The 21191-nt window shown below is 61.9% G+C and overlaps 1 protein-coding gene across 5 annotated transcripts in view; it reads left to right on the top strand.

The window, feature by feature from the left end:
- The window catches only part of KCNQ1 (potassium voltage-gated channel subfamily Q member 1), a 220545-nt gene that overhangs the window by 14904 nt on the left and 184450 nt on the right, over positions 1–21191 (top strand). For all 5 annotated transcript variants that reach the window (XM_060177273.1, XM_060177270.1, XM_060177269.1 and 2 more), the window contains exon 2: positions 7013–7103. In XM_060177273.1, the coding sequence (XP_060033256.1) occupies positions 7101–7103 (3 nt within the window). In that variant the 5' untranslated portion in view covers positions 7013–7100. The remainder of the gene's footprint in view (positions 1–7012; positions 7104–21191) is intronic.

Genomic DNA, 21191 nt, shown 5'->3' with positions numbered 1-21191 from the left:
TTCCTTTTGCCCCTCCCCCCCTTCTCCTCTTCCTCCTTTTAAACCGTTGACCTCTGGCTCCTGTGGTTTTGGGACTGAACCTGGGACTCTGGCAGGCAGCCCTGGTGTGCGTCACTGTGTAGCCGCCGTCCCTCAGCCCGCCCGGTTCACTGCGGCCCCGCCTCTCTGGATACACCTATCTGTGTGTTACGCCTGGGTCACTGCCCTGCTGTCCCCTGGGCGCCCCTCTGCTGGAGTAGGACATGAGCGGGGGGCATTAAAGGGGCATGTCTGCTAGTGAGACAGAGGAGAGGAGAGAGAGGGCACCGGACAGCACTCGGCCCCTGTGACGCTGGGGACTGAACTCGGGATCTCATTTTTTTCATTTTTTGCCTTTAAGTTGAGTGCTCTAACCACTGAACCATATCTTCCTGTCCTAGCTGAGTAGTACTCTGGTGTGTGTGTGTGTGTGTGTGTGTGTGTGTGTGTGTGTGTGTGTGTGTGTGTGTGTGATTAAAGTAAATAAAGCATTAAAAAAGTGAGAGCCAATGAATATTTAAAAAATAATAAAAGATCTGACAAATCCATGAGGGGCCCTGGAGCATGGCGGTGGGAAGCCCCTGCTGGGGCTGAGGTATGTTGCAGACATCTGTCAGGGAGGCAAACAGCTGGATCTCACTCACGAGCCGGTGCCCCCAGCAAGCTAGAGATACCTGGTGATGGAGCGGTGGACGCGCCCTGTGGGGACCCCTTCATGCCAGCGACCGGGCTTTCCTTCAGGCTGGGCAGGGTCTCTCCCTCCCAGGGCCTCGGCTGGCCTCACCTTCTGTCCCTCAGCGGACACTGGGTCTCTGCCTCTGGAGGGCCCCTTGTGACTGGCGGGGAGTCTCCCGCCCTCCGCCCTGCCCCTCCCCGCAGCCTTGCCGGCACCGGCAGCTCTCCTGATGTGCTGACGGCCCTCGCTGTGGCCTGAGTTGGGCCCCCTTGCCACAGGCCCGTGGGCCAGTCCCATCTGCCTTCTCTGGGAAAATGTCTTTTTCTGCGGAACCTGAGGCCTCCACTTCTCTGGGCCTTAGACGGGGAGATGTGGAGTGTCCTGCTGTCTGTCTGTCTGTCTGTGCTCCCTCACACTTACAGCAGACACTTCCTGTTTGGGGGGTGGGGCCCGTGGCTGGCGGGGACCGTTGTGCCCTTGTCCCTACATGGGGTGACAACTGTGCCACCCAGGCCCCGTCCCAAGGGAGCCCAGCTGTCCCCTCGGGGTCAGTCCGGGGACCTGGCCCTCCTCAGCCCCCTCCCTGTGTGCCCTGGTGTGACGTCCCCTCTTGATGGCGGTGGACCATGAGGCATGTCTTGGTGTCCCCATGCCGTGCTGGGTGGGGAGCAGGCCTGTCCCTGGGCCAGCCAGCACCATGCAGGGAGCCAGGCTGTGGAGCCCGGGATGTGGCCCCACGTCCGCTGAGTAAGCGGCCAGCCCTGACACAGCTCTTCCTCTTCCGCTACGGCTGACGGCATTCAGCTTGGGTGAAGGCCAGGCCGTTTCTGGGGGTCCCACGTGGGGTCCAGATGGGAAGGTCTGTCACAAGCCGAGATGCAGGAGCCCACATGATCCCTGTGCCCTGGGGGGGTCCCTGTGTCCTGGGGCCCCTGTGCCCTGGGGGTCCCTGTGTCCAGGGGGTCTCTGTGTCCTGGGGGTCCCTGTGTCCTGGGGCCCCTGTGCCCTGGGGGTCCCTGTGCCCTGGAGGGGTCCTTGTGTCCTGGGTGTCTCTGTGTCCTGGGGGTCCCTGTGTCCTGGGTGTCTCTGTGTCCTGGGGGTCCCTGTGTCCTGGGGGGGTCCCTGTGTCCTGGGAGTCCCTGTGTCCTGGGGCCCCTGTGTCCTGGGGTCCCTGTGCCCTGGGGGTCCCTGTGTCCTGGGGGGTCCCTGTGTCCTGGGGTCCCTGTGCCCTGGGGGTCCCTGTGTCCTGGGGGGTCCCTGTGCCCTGGGGGTCCCTTTGTCGTGGGGGTCCCTGTGTCCTGGGGGTCCCTGTGCCCTGGGTGTCTCTGTGCCCTGGGGGTCTCTGTGTCCTGGGGGTCTCTGTGTCCTGGGTGTGTCTTTGACCTGGGTGTCTCTGTGTCCTGGGGGTCTCTGTGCCCTTGGGGTCCCTGTGTCCTGGGGGTCCCTTTGTCCTGGGGGTCCCTGTGTCCTGGGGGTCTCTGTGCCCTGGGGGTCTCTGTGCCCTGGGGGGTCGGTCTTGTTACCTGGGGGTCCCTGTGCCCTGGGGGTCTCTGTGTTCTGGGGGTCTCTGTGTCCTGGGGGTCTCTGTGTCCTGGGTGTCTCTGTGCCCTGGGGGTCCCTGTGCCCTGGGCATCTTGTAACCTGGGGGTCCCTGTGCCCTGGGGGTCTCTGTGCCCTGTGGGCTCTGGTTTATGGGCTCTTCCCACCCTGGGGTGTTCATACCCTGGGCACCCTGCACAGGGTCTTCCCCTAGCCTGAGGCACCTCTCCTTTGGGCCCCACATTGGCGTGAAGACTGCAGGAGCTCAGGGTCCCAGGACCTTCAGGCCCCACTGTGTACAGCAGCATGTGGTGTGGACGGACAGCAGCAAGATGCCCGGTGGAAGTTGGGCCTGGGCACGGGGCAGCTGGAGGAAGAGGAATCTTGGTGTCCTGGCAGGTGGCCCCTGGAGTGGACACTTGGGCCAGTGGCTTCCAGCCCCATGTCAAAGGCCAGCATAGCGCACATGGACAGGCCAGAGCAGTGATGGGCTAGAAGTCCAGAGGGGCAAAGACCCGAGTTTGGGGTGATGACTCCCCTTCTCTGTGCTGGGCAGAGCCTGGACTTGGGACATCATGACCACGAGGAGCAGGGGAAATGGAGTCTGTGCCCTGACCCGCAGGCTGTCCCACCCCTCTCCTGTGGGTGGCTCTGGGGTCCTACAGCCACTTGAAATAGCGTGAAGGGTGCCCCCACCTTCCCTGTTACCGATGACTGCTGCATTGGGCTGTAGTGTGAGTTGGGAGCTGTGGGGTTAGTTGGATGCCTGTGGTGTGAATTTGGGGTCTGTGGTGAGAGTTGGGGGGGCTGTGCTGTGAATTTGGGGTCCATGGTATAAGTTGAGGGTCTGTGATGGGAGGTGGGGTCCCATGGTGTAAATTGGGGGTTTGTGGTATGAGTGGGGCTCCTGGTGGGGGATATGGGTCTCGGTGGTGCTGTGATCCTGGGGGTCCCCTACTTGCTGAGGGGCACTGGGGCTGCAGGGTGAGGTGGGTGGGGAGGGCTGCCCCCCACCCAGCACCCGGCCTGGCCCGTGCCCCCTGCAGGCTAGTGAGTGGCCCTTCAGGACCTGCCCTGGCTATGTGGGCTGGCAGGGCCTGTGCCCTGGGTGGCCTGGTGGAGGGTCAGAGTCTGGTCTGGTCAGCTGAGGGCTCCCCTGGCTCACAGCACCTGCAACAATGGTTTCTGTACCTGGGTGCGAGTTCTCAGGACGGCTTGGCCGGCACCCCCACCCCCACCCCTTCCCTGTGCCCTAGGCCTGCTGAGCCAGAATCTTCCCCAGGGATGACACGTGAGCAGATAAAGCATGTCCCGCGGTCACTCCAGTCTGTCCCCAACACCTTCTAAATATACCTCCCGCCCCTCCCCTCTTTATCTCCGGGGGCCTGCATGGGTGGGGGCAGGGAGCCAGGCCCGGGTAGGGGAGCCTCTCTCTCTGGGTCCTGCCCTGTACTAGGCTGAGGCCCTGAAGTGGGCAGCCCACCACCTCCCTAACTGAATGCCAGGCCGGCCATAACCCCTGGGGGACACCCAGAACCCCTGCCACTCATGGGGGATCAGGAGATGTGTGTTGGGCCCAGGAAGCCCTGGGGCAGCCCCGCTGACCATCAGGCTGAGCAGCTAGGACCACTGCTCGCCGCTATCCTGGGAGTGACCACTGGGATACCCGTGTGACCCTGTGAGAGTGGCCCTGGCTGACATCAGGGGATGCTGGACAGGGCCAGCCTCCATGTGCGGCCCCTGAGAACAGGCCCTCACCATGTGCCCAGAAGCTGGTTCTGAGCATGGCTAGGTGGCCTCCTGGCCCAGGCACCCTGCTGGATGGCCCGGGCACGGAGCCTGGTGACCCCTCGGCATGGCCGGGCCCTGCAGACAGGCTACAGTGACATGACACCGTCCACACTGGACTTAGTAGGTCCCCTGCCCAGTGCCCAGGGCTGCATGATGGGTAGGATGAGGTGGACGGACAGCAGTTCAGGTCAGTGGTGACTGGTGGCTGTCTCTCTGGGGACAGCACGGGACCCCTTCCAGGTGGGCATTCAACACAGCTGTTGAGGGACGGGCCAAGGACACCGGAGACACACCCAGGCCTCAGGTGGGGGGCTTTGTGTCCTCAGGGAGGTGAACAGAGTGTCCATGTATCCTCTGTCCCCTCCACAGCCCGTTCCCAGAAAAACGGTGAACGGTGAGCAGACTCCTCCCTCATCATCTCCACGCACTCACAAAGGGCCCAACGGAATGACCCCTCCCCAAGGGCACGCACAGACACCCCCCCAAGCCCAGCCTTGTGTGCACAGCTGGCACTAAGCGCTCAGGGTGCCCACCCCCTGCAACTCCAGAACTTTCTGCCCCACCCTGGCTGGCCGCCCCACCCTCCCTGCCTGCTGTGGGTGACCCCCACGTGGCACCCACCACCCAGTGAAAGTCCCCTAGGCTCCCTTATTCTTTCGTTTTAACCAAATCACTAATCAGCTCTGGCTTATGGTGGTGCAGGGGATTGAACCTGGGACTTCAGAGCTTCAGGCATGAGAGTCTCTTTGCAGAACTATTAGGCCGTCTACCCCAGCCCCCCTGGGTTCCCTCATCACACACACTTTTCTGGGCCAGCAAGATGTTGCAAGGGCTGGGGTGGCCTGTGCAGATGGGCAGGGCGTCAGAGCTGCTCTGTGTCCTACTGAGCTTCCGGCCGGGCTCTCTGTCAGCTGCCAACCTTGGAGGGCGGAGGAGTGTCAGGACTGCAGGCTCTCGCTAGGGCTGGGGCACAAGGACCCTGGGGACCCAGCCCGGCCACAGAGACTGACAGGTGTCCAGTGACACCCCCAGGCCAGGTCGTCTTGACTCAGATGGGGCAGCCAGGCAGTTAGGGCACTGGGCATGGAGCCAGCCCCCTCCTGGAGACCTCTGCTCTCCCCTTGCCTGGGCCCGTCTTCCCACACCCAGGGTTCTGACTGGGGGGTCCGGGGGCTTGGGGCGTGAGCTGGAGCGGGCTCCCTGCCAGCCCTCCCGAGCCCAGAGGGGACACCCAGGTGGCCGTCCCCAGATGCCCGTCAGCCACTCCTGTTCTCTGAGCCCAAAGACAAAAGCTGACTTTGTGCCATGACTGACTGCACGTTGTCACCTGCTAATAAACTGTGTCCTCAAACCCTGAAGGACGGCCAGCCGGGAAAGGCCCTGGTGTGTGTGACTGGCCGGCTGCCCGGGGCGCCATCACCTGGGCTCTGGCAGGTCTGAGGACCCCATGCGCCATGTCTGCAGCCTCCCTCAGCAGGTCCGTCGGGGTGTGTGGCCAGGGGACCGAGCGCTGCGGCCTTATACCTGAGGCTGTCCATGCCACATGGGCAAGGAAGCCACTGACAGACTCACGGCCAGCGCCACCAAGATGGATAAGAATATAAAGGGATGGATGGATGGATGGATGGATGGATGGATGGATGGATGGATAGATGGTGGATGAATGGATGGATGGTGGATGGTGGATGGATGGATGGTGGATGGATGGATGCTGGATGGATGGATGGATGGTGGATGGATGGTGGATGGATGGATGCTGGATGGTGGATGGTGGATGGATGGTGGATGGTGGATGGATGGATGGATGGATGGATGGACAAATGGTGGATGGATGGATGGATGGATAGTGGATGGTGGATGGATAGATGGATGGATGGTGGATGGATGGATGGATGGTAGATGGATGGATGGTGGATGGTGGATGGATGGTGGATGGTGGGTGGATGGTGGATGGTGGATGGATGGTGGGTGGTGGATGGTGGATGGTGGATGGTGGATGGTGGATGGATGGATGGATGGTGGATGGATGGAGCCCAGGGAGAGGCATGCAGTGTGGGTACCTCAGGCCTGGGGACCATGGCCGGGAGGGTGAGAGAGAGGTGGACCTGGCTGCTCTTGCTGAGGGGTGACCGGCCTGGCGCTGCCCCTCCCCGTGGGGTGTGACGGATCCCAGGAGTATGACAGTGTAATACAGAGCTGCCCAGCTGTGCTTGTCGGGGGGGGGGGTGGGGTGTCGCGGCCTCCTGGTCACCTCCTGGTCCCAGCAGTCAGTGGGGCAGGCTCGGCTCTCCTCCTTTCCTGCTTCTCCCCTGCACCCCCACCCTGCCCTCCCCATGGGGGTGTGTCACATGCCTTGGGGATGACGGGGGCTCTGCTGAGCTCCCTAGAAGTGGCCGATGGGAGGGAGTCGGGCTGTAGCACAGTGGGTTAAGCGCACGTGGCACAAAGCACAAGGACCAGCTATAAAGATCCCGGTTCGAGCCCCCGGCTCCCCACCTGCAGGGGAGTCGCTTCACAGGCGGTGAAGCAGGTCTGCAGGTGTCTGTCTTTCTCTCCCCTCTCTCTGTCTTCCCCTCCTCTCTCCATTTCTCTCTGTCCTGTACAATAACAATAATAATAACTACAACAATGAAAAACAAGGGCAACAAAAAGGAAAATAAATAAATATTTTAAAAAAAGAAGTGGCCAGTGGGGAAACTGAGGCAGGAGCCGAGGCTGTGAGGCATGGCCTGCAGCAGTGTGCTGGGTGCTGAGGGCAGGGGTGTGCGGGCTCCCCAAGGCCACTGGGCCCCGCTCAGTCTGTCTTGTCCTGTGGAGTCCTGCTCTGGTGTCCCGCGGGTCAGGGCACGTGGCCGGTGGCCTCTGTCTCCAGCTCCCCAGAACGAGTCCTTCTGGCCTGGCATGCAGGGTGGGCCCCTGGTCTGGGGGGTGGGGGACTGACCTTGGTGGGCTTCATGGGGCCGCCCCCTGACCCTGTCCTATCCACAGCTTCCTCATCGTGCTGGTCTGCCTCATCTTCAGCGTGCTGTCCACCATCGAGCAGTATGTTGCCCTGGCCACGGGGACCCTCTTCTGGATGGTACGTACATGGTGGGGTGTGTCACAGTCCGTGGGACCCTGTACCTGCCCAGCCCCTCACAGGGACCCTCTGTGTGAGCTCTGGTTCACCCGGGCTTGGGCACAGGAGCTGCGGGGACCCCGCCTGCCCCCACACCGTTCAGCAGGGACCCTGGAGGTCCGGGTTGGCTCCCAGGAGAAGGTGGTTGCTGGGAGGCTGGGCATGTGGGTCTGCGTTGTGGCTGTGCCTGGTGACAGTGACGTGTGTCTCTCCTGCTCCCCACCCCACTCCTTCTGGCGCTGGCCCTGTCGGGGTGGCCTGTCCCATCAAAGGGGCCGGAGCTCAGTCTGAGGACTGAGGTGCTGCGTGAGTCAGGGCTTTCCCCCCTGCGGCCGAGGGTCCCTGGCGGTTGGCCGGTGAGTCAGGAGCGTGGGGGACGCTGGGCATCGGTGCACAGGGCACCCAAGCCTGGTGTGAGGCTGCTGGTGGTCTGCAGATAAACAGACACCCCGAGGGCCCTGGGCTGGTGCTGGCCAGGCCTCCATATGTCTATGTGTTCTCCTGTCCGTCCTCCCTGTGTCTTCCTGTCTGTCTTCACTGTGTCCTCTGTCTGGGGATGCCTACCTGGAGTGCCTGGGGCGTCCTGAGGCTGAGACCGCTGATGGGCTAACCTCACGGCTCTCAACCCTACCCTCTGCCCCGTCCTGGGTACCTGACCCAGACTGTCCCCAGGAGACAGCCCAGGGACTCACGTCTGTCCTTCCATATGTAGTGGCTTCAGGAGGCTGACCCCACCATGACATGCATTCCTGGTGTCACAGTGATGTCACTGCTTGTCCTCTCTCCCCGTGTGCCCTGGGTGGGGCCTGCCCCTGGTGCCCATGCCGGGGACCCTGTGTGCCCTGGGTGGGGCCTGTGCCCCTGGTGCTCATGCCGGGGACCCTGTGTGCCCTGGGTGGGGCCTGTGCCCCTGGTGCTCATGCCGAGGACCCCATGTGCCCTGGGTGGGGCCTGTGCCCCTGGTGCTCATGCCGGGGACCCCGTGTGCCCTGGGTGGGGCCTGTGCCCCTGGTGCCCATGCTGGGAACATGCCTGGCTGATGCTGGGTCCTTGCCCCTCTGCTTGGCGTGCTCTGTGTCCGTCACCTCTGGAGAAGCAGCATCCCCCGAGGCTGGAGGCGTCCTCTGCTCTGCTGGGGTCACCGTGTGCCAGGCCTCTGTGTCTCCAGGGACGGCTGTGCCCTTGAGGACAGCCATGACGGCCCCCCTCCTGGAATGAGTTCCACCATCCTCACCCCGTGCGGCTGGCCAGGCAGAATCAGGGAGGACCGGGCCCCCAGAGGCCACCAGGCACCCTCCAGAGTGGGGACAGCCCTCTGGCCCCCAAGTGCTCCTGCCCCCGGCCCCCTCTTTCCTGGAGTCCCTGGAGGTGACCCTGCCTGCCTGTCACTGTGTCCTTTTGTCCTCAGTGTGTCTGTCCTGGTCTGGGCTGAGGTTGGGGGTCCCAGCTCCCTAGAGAAGAGTGTCCCCAAAACTCTGCTCTGGGCAGAAGGGGAGGGACCCCAGGCCTGGCCAGCCCCCACCCCCGGCCAGTGCAAGGTGTACGCTGCCGCCACCTGCCTGGGGTGCCGGGCGGGGGCTCTCTGACGGGGGCTTGGGGGACGGTGCAGCCTGAGCGACCCCCAGGTGGTTTGGGCCAGCCCAGTGTGTGGAGTGTCCACTCCTGGATCACGTGGCCCCTGCAGGGCAGCCCAGAGTGGGGGTCCAGCCAGATCTTCACGCAGCTATGGGGGCTCCATGTGTGGCTGGGTGGAGCTGGGGGTGCTGGGGACCACCAGGTATTCTGAGCCCCTTCTTGAGGGCCTCAGCCTGGGGGTCCCTGGGCCTGCGCCCTGGAGCAGCCTGGAGTGGGGGGTGTCCCAGAGATGTGGCGGGGCCCCTCTGTCCAGCCTGCAGCCCAGCATATCTGATGTCCGTGCGCCACCTGGTGGCCATTATGAGCTCTGCAGTCCCCTCCCAGACCGAGGGTGTGGGCTCCACTGGGCTGGGGAGGTGAGGCCATGCGGCCCCTTCCTCTGGGGCAGGGTGGGGGTCTCCGCCAGCAGCTCCCCTGTCCCTCTGTGACTCACAGCTCACCCCCTAAGCCAAGAACCCAAGGTCTGCTCCCTCTGGAGTACCATGGCTCACAGCCCTGTCCCTGTGGGCAGGCCCTGCTCCCCTCAGCCCTCCGGCCCTCGTGTGGGGACCCTCTCTCCTTCTGGTCCCCACCTGGATCTCAGAAACCTTCCCAGCCATGGCGGTGCTAGCCCCAGAGACGGGGCCGTCCAGGACCCCAGCCCCCCAGGGTCACTCAGGCCCCCTCCCCACTCACATACCCCAGCCACCCCCTTCCTCACACACCCTGGGTGGTCACCTCACTGTCCTGAGACCCTTGCCCAACCTCTGGCGTGTGACAGGCCCATAACAGGATCTCTGTAACAGGATGGGGGTCTCAGCTCTCTGTGTTCTGGGGCGGGGGTCCCGGACTGTACCAGCCTGGGTCTGAAACTCCTGGGCCCAGTGCCTCCCCCAGGACTCCCCAGGGTGCTGTCTGGGCCTGGGCCTCAGTTTCCCCATCTGCACAGTGGAGGTGGAGGACAGGGTAGACTCTACTGGCCCTCCTGAGTGGGCCTGGCCGGTTTCTGAGGACCCCCGAGACCCCGGCCAGAGGTGGGCGTGAGGCCTGGCACCCATGGGTCCGGGGGTGCACAGGGGAGCCAGGCAGGCAGCCACAGGGGCATTCAGGGCAGGGGAGGAGGGTCCAGGCTGTGTGTCAGGTTGCTGGGGGCTTCCTGGAGGAGGAAGAGGGGCCGCTGTCCCCCCCCAGGACCTCCCCACGGCCTGCCCTGTGGTGCCCCTTGGCTGGGGCCAGGAGTGGCTCCGCGGGCTGCAGGGCCCTGTGGACACCAGGTGGCGCTGTTGCCCACAGGATGGCAAGGGCTGGTGGGGAACCAGGCCGGCCTGACCACAGCCCGGAGCCCCCCGGGGGCCAGGGGGAGCAGGGAGGAAAGAGGCCATGGCTGTTTCCCAGAAACGGCTCCCCTCCCTCCCCGCATGTCCCCGCCAGAAGGCCTCCCCCAGCCTGGCCCGGAGCCCCTCTGCTGACTGGGCAGTGCACATGGCCGGGGCTTGGGCCCTTGGTTGGGGGGGAGGCGGCTGGGTGACCTGGGGCGCCTGGAGGGCACCTGCAGAGTCCAGCCATGAACAGGCCCCGTGGGGAGGTGTGTGTCCCTGTGATCCGGCCTCGGAGAGACCCCAGGCAGGGCCAGCGTGTGTCTGACCCACACAGGCTGGGGCTCCAGACCTGGGTGACAGTGGCCAGTGCCCTGAGCTGCCCAGGCCAGGCGACCCCTTGCTGTCTGGCAGAGCTGTTGCCTCCCTCCCTCACTCCCTCATGAATAAGTCAACAAATGCTTACATCTTTCAGAATGAATTTTTTTAGGGCCCGGGAGGCAGCACGTTGCTTCCGCAAAAAGAGCTCTCCTGCCTGAGGCTCTGAGGTCCCAGGTTCGAGACCCAGCAGCACTATCAGCCAGAGCCGTCCCCCCCCCCATGCTGTCCTTTCCAGCCTCAAGCTGGGGGCTCCAGGGGCCCCTTGACAGCCTGCAGCAGCCCCCCAATTTCTAAGAAGCAGGGTCCAGGCTCTGTCTGCTCCCCAGGCCTGAGGCTGGCACCACCAGCTCCCGCAGCTGTATCCCCCCCCACGGGCCTCGGTCCCTCCCAGCAGGCTCTGGTCACTGCTCAGCAGCTCCCAGCCTGCCTTGCTGCCTGCGTGGTGGACATGCTTTGGCTGTGTGGGCCAGGCTTCTTGCTTCTGTGACGTAGTCCCTGGGGCTCAGGGCCCCGGGGTGCAGAGTCCATGAGTGGCCTCCTTGGGTTCCTGGCTGTCACCCCAGTGGCCTGTGGGGAGCCTGTCCCCTGCCACCCCACTTGCCACAGCACCAGGCGGGCCCCAGGGCAGCTCCCCCGTAACTGGGCACGTCTAGATTTTTTCAAAGGATTATGTTATATATTTTTATTCATTTATTTATTTTTGTGAGAGCACTGCTCAGCTCTGGCTTATGGTGGTGTGGGGACTTGAACCTGAGACTTTGAAGCCTCAGGCATGACAGTCTGTTTGCATAACCACTATGTTATCTGCCCCCACTGAAGCAGTGAGGTAGAGATGGCCTGGCCACGGGCTGGGCAGTGGCGCCTCCACGGGCCCCAGGGTGTCGCCGGCTGTCCCCACGTCTTTGGATGGGCCTGGTGGGGTCCCCTGGCTGGGCTGCCTTCCTGGCCTTGAGGCAGCTGCTGAGGACAGCTGACATTCTTGCATGGGGGCTGTCCCCAGGCCCCCGGCACCCCAGTCCCCAGGAGGGCTGCCCGGCCCCGCCTGCAACAAAGACCCCTTTGTGACTGCCCACGTGGGGGCCACAGCTGGCCCCGCGGCCACTCAGGCCAGAGGCAGCCTTCGGTCACCCCTTCACAGCAGGGGCGGGGCGGGCGGGGGAAGGAGGGGGAAGCGCCTGGAACATGTAACCAGATCCCACGTGAGGGGCCACCTGGGTGCGGGGAGCCCGGGAGTGTGTCCCCCTGGCAGCCCCTTCCTCCCGGGGGCTCCCCAGCCCACAGCTTTCACCCCCAAAGGAGCTGGGGGTCCTTGGGTCCTGAGGAAGCGGGAGGGCCGTGGCAGGGACACCTGTGTTCTGAGACTCCCGCGGGAGGCTGGGGCCTCGGGCGACTTCGGGGGTTACCTGGCTGGACCCGGGGGGCCCCCACTCCGCCGCTTACCCCGCCCTCCGTGTGTAGGGCTCACAGCTGCTGGCAGAGGCCACGTGTGGGTGGGTGTGGTTCTGGGCACGTGTCAGTGTGTGTGCATGCGTGGGCCTGTGTGTCTGCACTTGTCTCCATATTGTCTGTGTGTCTGCGCGATGTGTGTGTGCAGATGTGAGTCTCACGTGCTCGTGGGTATGTCACGGTGCGTGTCTGTGTGTGTGTATCTGTCTCTGTGTGTGTGTGTCTCTGTGTGTGTGTCTCTGTGTGTATGCTGTGTGTGTGTCTCTGTGTGTCTGTCTGTGTGTGCCTGTGTGTCTGTGTGTCTGTCTCTGTGTGTGTGCTGTGTGTCTGTCTCTGTGTGTGTCTGTCTCTGTGTGTGTGTGTCTGTCTCTGTGTGTGTCTGTCTCTGTGTGTGTCTGTCTCTGTGTGTGTGTCTGTCTCTGTGTGTGTGTGTCTGTCTCTGTGTGTCTGTCTCTGTGTGTGTGCTGTGTGTCTGTCTCTGTGTGTCTGTCTCTCTGTGTGTCTGTCTCTGTGTGTGTGTGTCTGTCTCTGTGTGTGTGTCTGTGTGTCTGTGTGTGTGTGCTGGGAAGGGCCTCTGTGTGTGAGCACAGCGTGTGTGTCTGTGAGTCTGTAAACACAGTGTATGTCTGTGTGTAAACACTGAGTGTCTGTGCACGTGTGTGCCCCCAGGTATCTGGGTGGTCTCACGGCCCCCTCCCCACCCCGCTCTCTCCTTCCCTGTTTGAGAAACTGTGATGATTCAGCTCTGGGTAACCAGAGCCAGGAGGGTTGGGGGTGCGGGTGGGGGAGGGGCTCGGCTCTGGCCTCTCAGAGGGGCCTCTGGGGCTGAGGGCATGGGCCCCTCGCAGGCGGGCTGGGGTCAGGCGGGGGGGGGGTGCACCCTCGGGAGCCGAGAGCCGCGGGCCGGCCAGGTGCTCCCTTTATGCGGCTGGAGAGCCCTGCTCAAGTGCCTCCTGGGGGGGGGGGTTTGTGAAGGCCTGGGAGCGGGTGACAGCTGACATAACAGGACGGGCACGGGCTGATCTGAGGGCCCGCCGCAGGAGAATGGGATGAGCCCTCGTGGTGGGGCTTGCAGCTGTTGCCGCCCGGGCGAGGGTGAGGGGGGCCGGGCAGGTGTGGGTTAGCCCCCGACCCGTATTCAGAGGGTTCAGCCGGCCCTGCCTCTCCAGAGCTCACAGGGTGAGACTCAGGCCCAGGGCCCGGGCCAGGCTCCCAGCAGCCAGTGGGACTGGGCGCCTCCCTGTGTGTGGGGGACCCCCGGCTCCCACTTCCCTTTGGGGACCTCAGTGCCTCCCCCACCTTTCTGGCTCCCAGTCCAGGGAGCAAGGGGAGGGGGTCGACCCCAGGAATTGGCCCTTGGTCCAGGGCCCCCAGGGGACCTCGGATGCCCCTCGAATTCTCACTCAGGGTTGTGGGAAGAAGGGCCCCTCCCAACGCGAGGGCTCAGCTTTCCCAGCTCTGCTTTCTTGGGTGATGGCTGTGAGTGGACCCCAGCCAGAGGCCACGGACCCCAACTCGCTGTGTCTGGTCAGAGCAGATTCTGGGGAGCCCTTCTTCCAGGACCATGGGGTGAGGCTGGGGCGGGACGGGACCTGCCACCTAGGGTCCTGGGAGGTGGCTGGGTGGCTAAGACGGCCGGGTACAACTTCTACCAACAGACCTGCCAGAGTAGAGAGGGTCTCTCTCTGTGTGTCTTCCTCATTGAAAAGAAATAAAATAAGGGATTTGGTTACTACCTTTAAAAATAAATAAAACAAAAGTAACAAGCCCAGATGTAATGCTTTTTTTTTTTCTTTTTCATGGTTTTTGTAAATTCTTTTTTGTTTTGATAGGATAGAGAGATATTGAGAGGGAAGGGGAGATAAGGAGGGAGGGAGAGAGAGAGAGAGAGAGAGAGAGAGATAGATAGATAGAGAGACCTGCAGCCCTGCTTCACCACTCGTGAAGCTTTCCCCTGCAGGTGGGCCAGGGGCTTGAACCCGGGTCCTTGTGGCCTGTAGCATGTGCGCTCAACCAGGTGCGCCACCACCCGGCCTGCTCAGTGTTGTCTAAAATGAAGACGCACGGTACCAGAGCCCTGGAGTCTGTGCCCGTCTCCCTGCCCAGGCCTCCACAGAGACACTCATCCGCTAGCTGTCAGGGCGTCAGTCCACATGGCCTGACCTCCAGGTTATTCCTTGCTGCCGTTCAGAACTGGGGTCGAATTTGATGCGTTCATCGTCTCCCCGGGACTTTCCGCGCTCACGGCTGAACTCCCAAGGTGCTTTGGGCATGGACGCCACTGGCTTTGGTGTGTCCACCGTGCAAAGACGGGCAGGCTGGCCTCCTCCTCACGCTCCTTCGTCTGAGAGCTGGGACTTGTGACTTTGCCTCCTGAACACGGATAGACAGGGCATCTCCCGGCTTTTTTGTCCATGTCTCCCGGGATCAGTATCGACTCTTTCCTCTTGGGTCTCTGAATGTGGTCAGCTGTTATCCATTCATTTCCTCCCTTCCTCCCTCCCTTCCTTCCTTCCTTCCTTCCTTCCTTCCTTCCTCAATCTCCCTCCTTTTCTTCTTTCTTCCTTCTTTTCTGGCTTTTATACTTGATAGGACAGAGGGAAACTGAGAGGGGAGGGGGGGTAGAGAGGGAGAGAGACAGAGAGACACCTGCAGCCCTGCTTCACCACTCGGGAAGCTTCCCCCCTGCAGGTGGGGACCAGAGGCTCACACCCGGGACTTTGCTCATGGTAATTGGTGCACTTACCTGGATACACCACCGCCTGGCCCCTCCATTCATTTTCAAACATCCATCTCTGTTCCCTGGATGATTCTGTCCAGCCCTGTCGCTATAGCATTAGACCTTATTTTTATTTTTTTCCTTGTTTAAAATTTACAAAATAAAAAATATACTGACAAGACCGTAGGATAAGAGGGGTACAGTCCCACACAGTTCCCACCACCAGAGCTCTGTACCCCATCCCCTCCCCTGATAGCTTTCCTGTTCTTTATCCCTCTGGGAACATGGCCACAGGGTTGTTATGAGGCGCAGAAGGTGCACACGGACCCTGCTTCTTGAGGGGGCTTCCCTGTGAGGCTGAAATTCTCTTGGTTTTGGCAGCAGAGTGAGGCTTTCAGACAGAGTCACCTGGGACTCTCCCCCGGCCCCCCGCCCGACAGGAGTCTCGTGGAGTTGGCCTGCCTTCCTCCCTCTCTGTGTGTGGGGCTGTGGGCCTGGACTTCTCTTTGTGATAAGGTTGTTCACTTGACTTTGAAACATAGGTAAGAGCTATGTCTGAGCTACTGATTCCCTGTCTTTCTCCTCCCTCACGCCCCCCCCCCCCTTTTTTTTTGACCAGAGCCCCTGATGGGGCTCTGGCTGATGGTGGTGCTGGGGATGGAACCCAGGACCTCAGAGCCTCAGGCAGCAGAGTCTGTTTACAGAATTGTTATTATTATTTTCCCAGAGCCCTGCTGAGCTCTGGCTGATGGTGGTGCTGGGGATTGAACTCAGGCACGCCGTCGTTGTAGAAACACTGTGCCATCTCCCCCGCCCGCCCCTGACTTCCTCCTGGTGTTTTCTGCCTTTGGACGCCTCACCCGGTGGAGGGCAGGACTTCACACGTGAGCCCCCAGTGCCAGTCTCTCCAGCTCGCCCGCCCAGAGTGGTTGGTCCTGGAGCTCTTCATGTGTGCTGTGCCCTCCTGGCCGTGCTGACTGGAGGCTGAGGGACGGATTCTGCCTGGCGCCCTGATACTGTCACCTGGCGCTGGAAATGGGAGCGGCCCGTTGCCCTTCTCTGGTCGTGATGTGGGCTGTGGGCGGCGGCGTCTCCGTGCCGTGCCGCAGGCTCTGCTCCCCTCGCTCCCTCCTGGGCTTTGCTGTCTCCCACGGGCACAGGTGCCATGGCATACGTGAGCAGGTGCGGCCTGTCCCCGAGGCGTCACAGAGGCCTGGGCCGCCTGTCACTCCTCCCATCAACCTCGATTTGCAGTTGGGGGCCTCTGTTTATGAGTCCCTGCTTGACGGGGCTCAGCTGCCAGCTCTGCGTGAAGCCCACAGCGTCTCCATGCCCCCCGGGCCCCCGGAATGCCCCCTCAAGAGTACCTGGCTGGGTGGGCCGTGGGCTCTGGGAATTCTGGGCAGTGGGTCCTGAGCAGGGAGGGCTCTGTGCCCACCAGCCCAGGAACTGCTCCTGGCCCCCGAGGGCGGCCCCTGCCCCCTGGCTGGGTGGGAACAAGGGCATCTGTGTGAGGCTGCTCCCGGTGGGCAATGGACGTGAGTCCCAGCGCCTGCTCCGGGGCCGGCTTTAGGGACGGGGTCGCCCCTCCTGGGCGGGTGGCCCTTCTCGGCCATGGGTGGGGACCCCAGGCCTTGGCCTTCTGTCCCTGCTGTCCCTGCGTGAGTTCAGGGAGTGGCCGCCACTTGGATGGCAGGTCGGTGGACAGACCAGGCAGGAACAGGAGTTCACAGCCGTCCGGTGTGGACGAGAGTGGCCAGAGAGTGCTGGGCATGCCACACCGGCTCACAGGCTCGCCATAGAAGTCACTCCATGTGGGGTTCCTCTGTCCCCACTGTAACATCTCCCTCTGTGATGGCTGGCTCTGTGCCACCCCACACCCTCCACTTGCTCCTCACTTGGATCTGCAGTTGGTGGGGAGCACCAGATGCAAGGCTCCTCCTGGGGGTCTGATGGCCACATCATGTCACCAGCGCAACCCAGGCCCCCCCCCCTCCCCACCCGCTGATGTCCACTACTGACTTCTGGTCTCAGAGCCTCAGAGCGAGCAATCTGGCTTCCTGGGGGACCCTGCCCTCCCAGAAGGGTGCAGGGCACCCCTGGTCCCATCTGACTCCCGTGAGGTGTGCGTGTGGCTCCAGCCACAGGGGGTGGGGCAGGGACCCTTCAGTGTCCCTGGTGAAGGGGGCATCCTGCCCATGACCTTGGCCCTGAGTGGGGACCACCCCCCTCCTTCTGGTCACAGGAGAAGCTGTATTCTGAGTGTCCTAGGGGCGGTGGGGGGCACCACGTGACCTGATGGGGGCCCGGGCGGGGAGTTGGGGGAAGGTGGCTAGCTCAAGATGGCTTGACAATCTCTGGAGTCCCACTCTCTGTGTTGCCGTCCCCCTCCAGGGCTCTGTTCGCACTTCTCTTCTGGAAGCCTTGTCCCTCCCTCCATCTTGGGACAGGCTTTAGGTCCAGGGTCCGAGGGCCTTGGCTTCACACCGAGCCTCTCCCCTGTAGCTGGATGGCCCAGCCAGCCCGGCGGAGGGTTCACGGCCGGGTAGTCCCCCCGCCCCCCCCACACACACACCCCGCTGTCGACTTCCAGAACTTTCCCATAAGCCTTTGGCAGCCTGGCCGGCACCTGGTCAGCGGGCGGCCGCGTTCCCAGGACGTCATGCGGAAGGCTCGCGGGCGGGGTAGCGCCTGGCTTCCCTCAGGACAGTCTCCTGTCAGGAGGATGGCGTGCTCCATGTTTGTTTATCTGTTCACGGGCTGATGGACACTTGAGCCGTCCCCAGCGGTGGCTGCAATGATTAAAGAACCTGAATGCTGGACACCACTCCCATTTCCCAGGGAGGCCCTGGGGGATGGCTGGCCGGTGTGTCCTTGAACCCTGACCTTTCCGAGAAACTCCAGGCCGGTTCCCATGCTTTGCTCCATCTCACAGTCCTGCCAGCTGGGAAGGAGGAACAGGGCCCCACGGCCCCTCCCAGAGGGGTGTGGCCAGGGACCCCCTCGATGTCCAGGGGTCCCTGCCTTCGAGCACCTTCGGGGGCCTGTCCGTCACCCCTCCCTTGGCCAAGTGCTCAGTGCTTGTCCACCGCAGCGGCCAGTGGCCCACGGCCCCAGGTGGACAGTCAGACTTGTATCCTGTGGACACTTTCTCCCAGCCTGCGGCCTCTTCCTTTCTCTGCCCATGTCTTTCCAAAGAGCACAAGTTTTTTTTTTGGTTTTTTTTTTTTTTAACTTTGATGGAGTCCAAATATTCAGGCTGTCTTCCCCTCTCGGGTTTGTGGTTTTTGTGTTCTGAGAAATACTTGCCTAATCCAAGGTCACACACACACACACACACACACACACACACACACACACACACACACACACACACACGTTTCCCTCCCATGTCCCGCAGGCATTTTCTAGTCGTACACTTCACGTTCAGACCTGGTGAGCATCTCACGTTTAAGCTCCTGCATGGTGACAGGTACAGCTCCAGCCCAGATCTTTTTTGCATGTGGCCGTTCAATTGTTCCAGAGCCTTCTCTCTGCTGAGTGGCTTTGATGAAAGTCATCTGAGCAGATGTGTGGGTCTGTTTCTAGACTTTCTAATCTTCCTGCCGTGACCGCGCTGTCTTGACTGATGGTGCTTTATAGCGAGCCTTGAAACCAGGCCGTGCTAATCCCTCAGTTCTGCTCATTCTCAAAAGTATGTTGGCCGTCCGAGGGTGCCTGCCTGTTCACGTAAGTCCCAGCAGCAGTTGGCGAATGTCTACCAGAGGCTCAGCTGCCATTTGAATCAAGGGATCTGTGGTGCATCTTCTGGCTAGAATAGTATGTGCCCTGATCCAGGACCCCATGCCTGATCCAGGGACCCAGCACCTGATCCAGGACCCAGTTTTGATCGAGGACCTAGTACCCTGATCCCAGAACCCAGTGCCCTGATCCCGGAACCCAGCACCTGATCCAGGACCCAGTTCTGATCCAGGACCTAGTGCCCTGATCCCGGGACTCAGTGCCCTGATCCCAGAACCCAGCTCCCTGATCCCAGAACCCAGCTCCCTGATCCCAGAACCCAGCGCCCTGATCCCAGAACCCAGTGCCCTGATCCCAGAACCCAGTGCCTGATCCCGGGACCCAGTGCCCTGATCCCGGAACCCAGTGCCCTGATCCCAGAACCCAACTCCCTGATCCCAGAACCCAGCGCCCTGATCCCAGAACCCAGCGCCCTGATCCCAGAACCCAGCGCCCTGATCCCAGAACCCAGCTCCCTCATCCCAGAACCCAGCTCCCTGATCCCAGAACCCAGCGCCCTGATCCCAGAACCCAGCGCCCTGATCCCAGAACCCAGCGCCCAGATCCCAGAACCCAGCGCCCTGATCCCAGAACCCAGCGCCCTGATCCCAGAACCCAGCGCCCTGATCCCGGAACCCAGCGCCCTGATCCCGGAACCCAGTGCCCTGATCCCGGAACCCAGTGCCCTGATCCCGGAACCCAGTGCCCTGATCCAGGGACCCAGTGCCCTGATCCGGAACCCGGTGCCCTGATCCCGGGACCCAGTGCCCTGATTCTGGAATGTAGGGCCCTGATCCTGGAGCCTGTTTGCTCTGCCTGTGCTGAGGCAGCACAGACTCTCTTGCCAGTGCTCCTTCAGTGTTTAACCCTCACACATCATTTAAGACTCCAGCTTGAGGTGGTTTGACAAGACCGGCATGGAATGCTCACCTCACTTTGACTTTTGGACCCTGTAGCTTTGCTGGTCTTTCTCATGGATGCTAATGAGAGCTCATTAATGAGAGCTGGGCAGGGAGAGGGGGAGAGAGAGATGAGAGAGACATCACTCTGGTACATGTTCTGCCAGGAATCAAACTCAAGACCTCATGTGTGGGAGTCCAGCACTTTGTCCACAGCACCACCTCCTGGCCCACAGCTTCCCCGGGTCATGAAATACTTAGAGGGTTTTTGTGGAGCTAGCCGCTCAAGCCAGTTTCAGTTTTTGCCTTTTTGTCTCTCAGCCCTTCCTGCCTTTGTCTGGCTGGACGTCGTGGGGACAGATGGAAGCAGGCCCCCTGGGTCCTGGCCGTGGCAGGTGACTTTCCCAGGTGGCTGGGCCTGTCCTGGTTTGCAGGGAACTGTGGGCCGAGTTTGGCTGTCAGGTCTTGTCGGACAGCCTCTGAGATGGTCCCCTGTGGTTTTCTTAAGATTGTTGGTGAGTGAACCACTCCGATGGCTTTTCAAATAATTAACCAGCCCTGAATTCTTCAAATAAAACTGGTTGGATGCAGATTTTTAAAGACATTTTTACTGTTAGATCTTTTCTGCTAGAATTTTGGTGGAATTTTGGCCTTTTGCGGTGGGGTAGGTTGTCTGTGGTCGGTTTGTTCACGACGCTTTTGGCGTTGGGCTCAGGGGGCCTCGTGGAAGGAACCGTCTTTCCGTTTCAGAAGAGTCCGAGTAGAACTGTTATATTTCTTCCTTCAGTGTCTGAGGGAACATACGGAACTGTCTGGGCCAAGAATTCTCTTTGTAGCAAAGTGTTTTTTTTTTTTTTTTTGTTAGAAATTCATGTTGTTGGAGGTATTTGTCCCTGAGGGGCTGCGTTCCTGGCCCAGGTTTGGACACGGGATATTTGGAAAAGGGACACAATCCCCAGGAAGCCCAGTGACCACAGGGCATGCCACGTCCACACGCCGGGGCCTTCGTCACTGTTGGGGTGGGGGGGCAGCTGGCAGCCTCGGCCCTGGGGTCTCCATCCCTCCTGGTCCCCTCTGCTGCTGGCTGTCCACGGGGCTGTGTGACAGGACACCATCGGCGACAAGGGAGTGGAAGGCCAGGCTTGGGCTCCCCGGGTAGGCAGCGCCCTCTCAGCCCTGAGGCAGCAGGCTGCCCCTGCAGCTGTCTGTGTACCAGCGCCCGGGACGGCGGGACTCCTGCACAGCCTCCCCTTGCTGCCCCGGGCGCTCCTGAGAGGAGAGAGCTGTGCCAGGTGTCACCTAGTCATCAGGGTCTCTGGGTGTGCAGGGCCGAGCCAGGGCACACGTCCGTGTCCACACAGCTGTGCACGTATGTGGGCTTGCATGGGAGGTGGCCAGCCCTGTCTCCCAGGAGCCGGCGGGAGCTGGAGCCCCAAGGTCTTGATGGAAGGCAGGCTCCCTCTCCCTCTCCCTCTCCCTCTCCCGGGACCCCCGGCAGGAAGGAGGGGCCAGTGCTGGACCTGCGGGTGAGGGAGGAAGACCCACTCTCTAGACATGCTTGGGCCCACGTGGCTCCCTTGTGATGGCCTCACAGCGTCTGTGGGATCTGACACACTTGCCTGTCCTGTCTCACTGGGACCTGCAGACCCCGAGGGGACTCAGAGGTGACAAGCGTTGGCACTGGTGGGCTATCACTGGGGCTGCCAGTGCCGGGTCTGTGGGGCTCAGACCATGTGCAGTGCAGTCTCCATGGGCTGGAGACTCCTCGGAAGGGGGCTCTGCTCCCCGTCACTCGACCAGTGGACCCTGACAGCTGTGATCCAGGCTGGGCTTTCTCAGCACGGCGATAAGGGCCTGGGGGTACAGAGAGGGTGTGTGTGCAGACCCTGTGCCC

This window comes from Erinaceus europaeus, chromosome 17, assembly GCF_950295315.1.
Source record: "Erinaceus europaeus chromosome 17, mEriEur2.1, whole genome shotgun sequence".
NCBI lineage: Eukaryota > Metazoa > Chordata > Mammalia > Eulipotyphla > Erinaceidae > Erinaceus > Erinaceus europaeus.
This window is presented reverse-complemented; position numbering and strand designations above follow the sequence as displayed.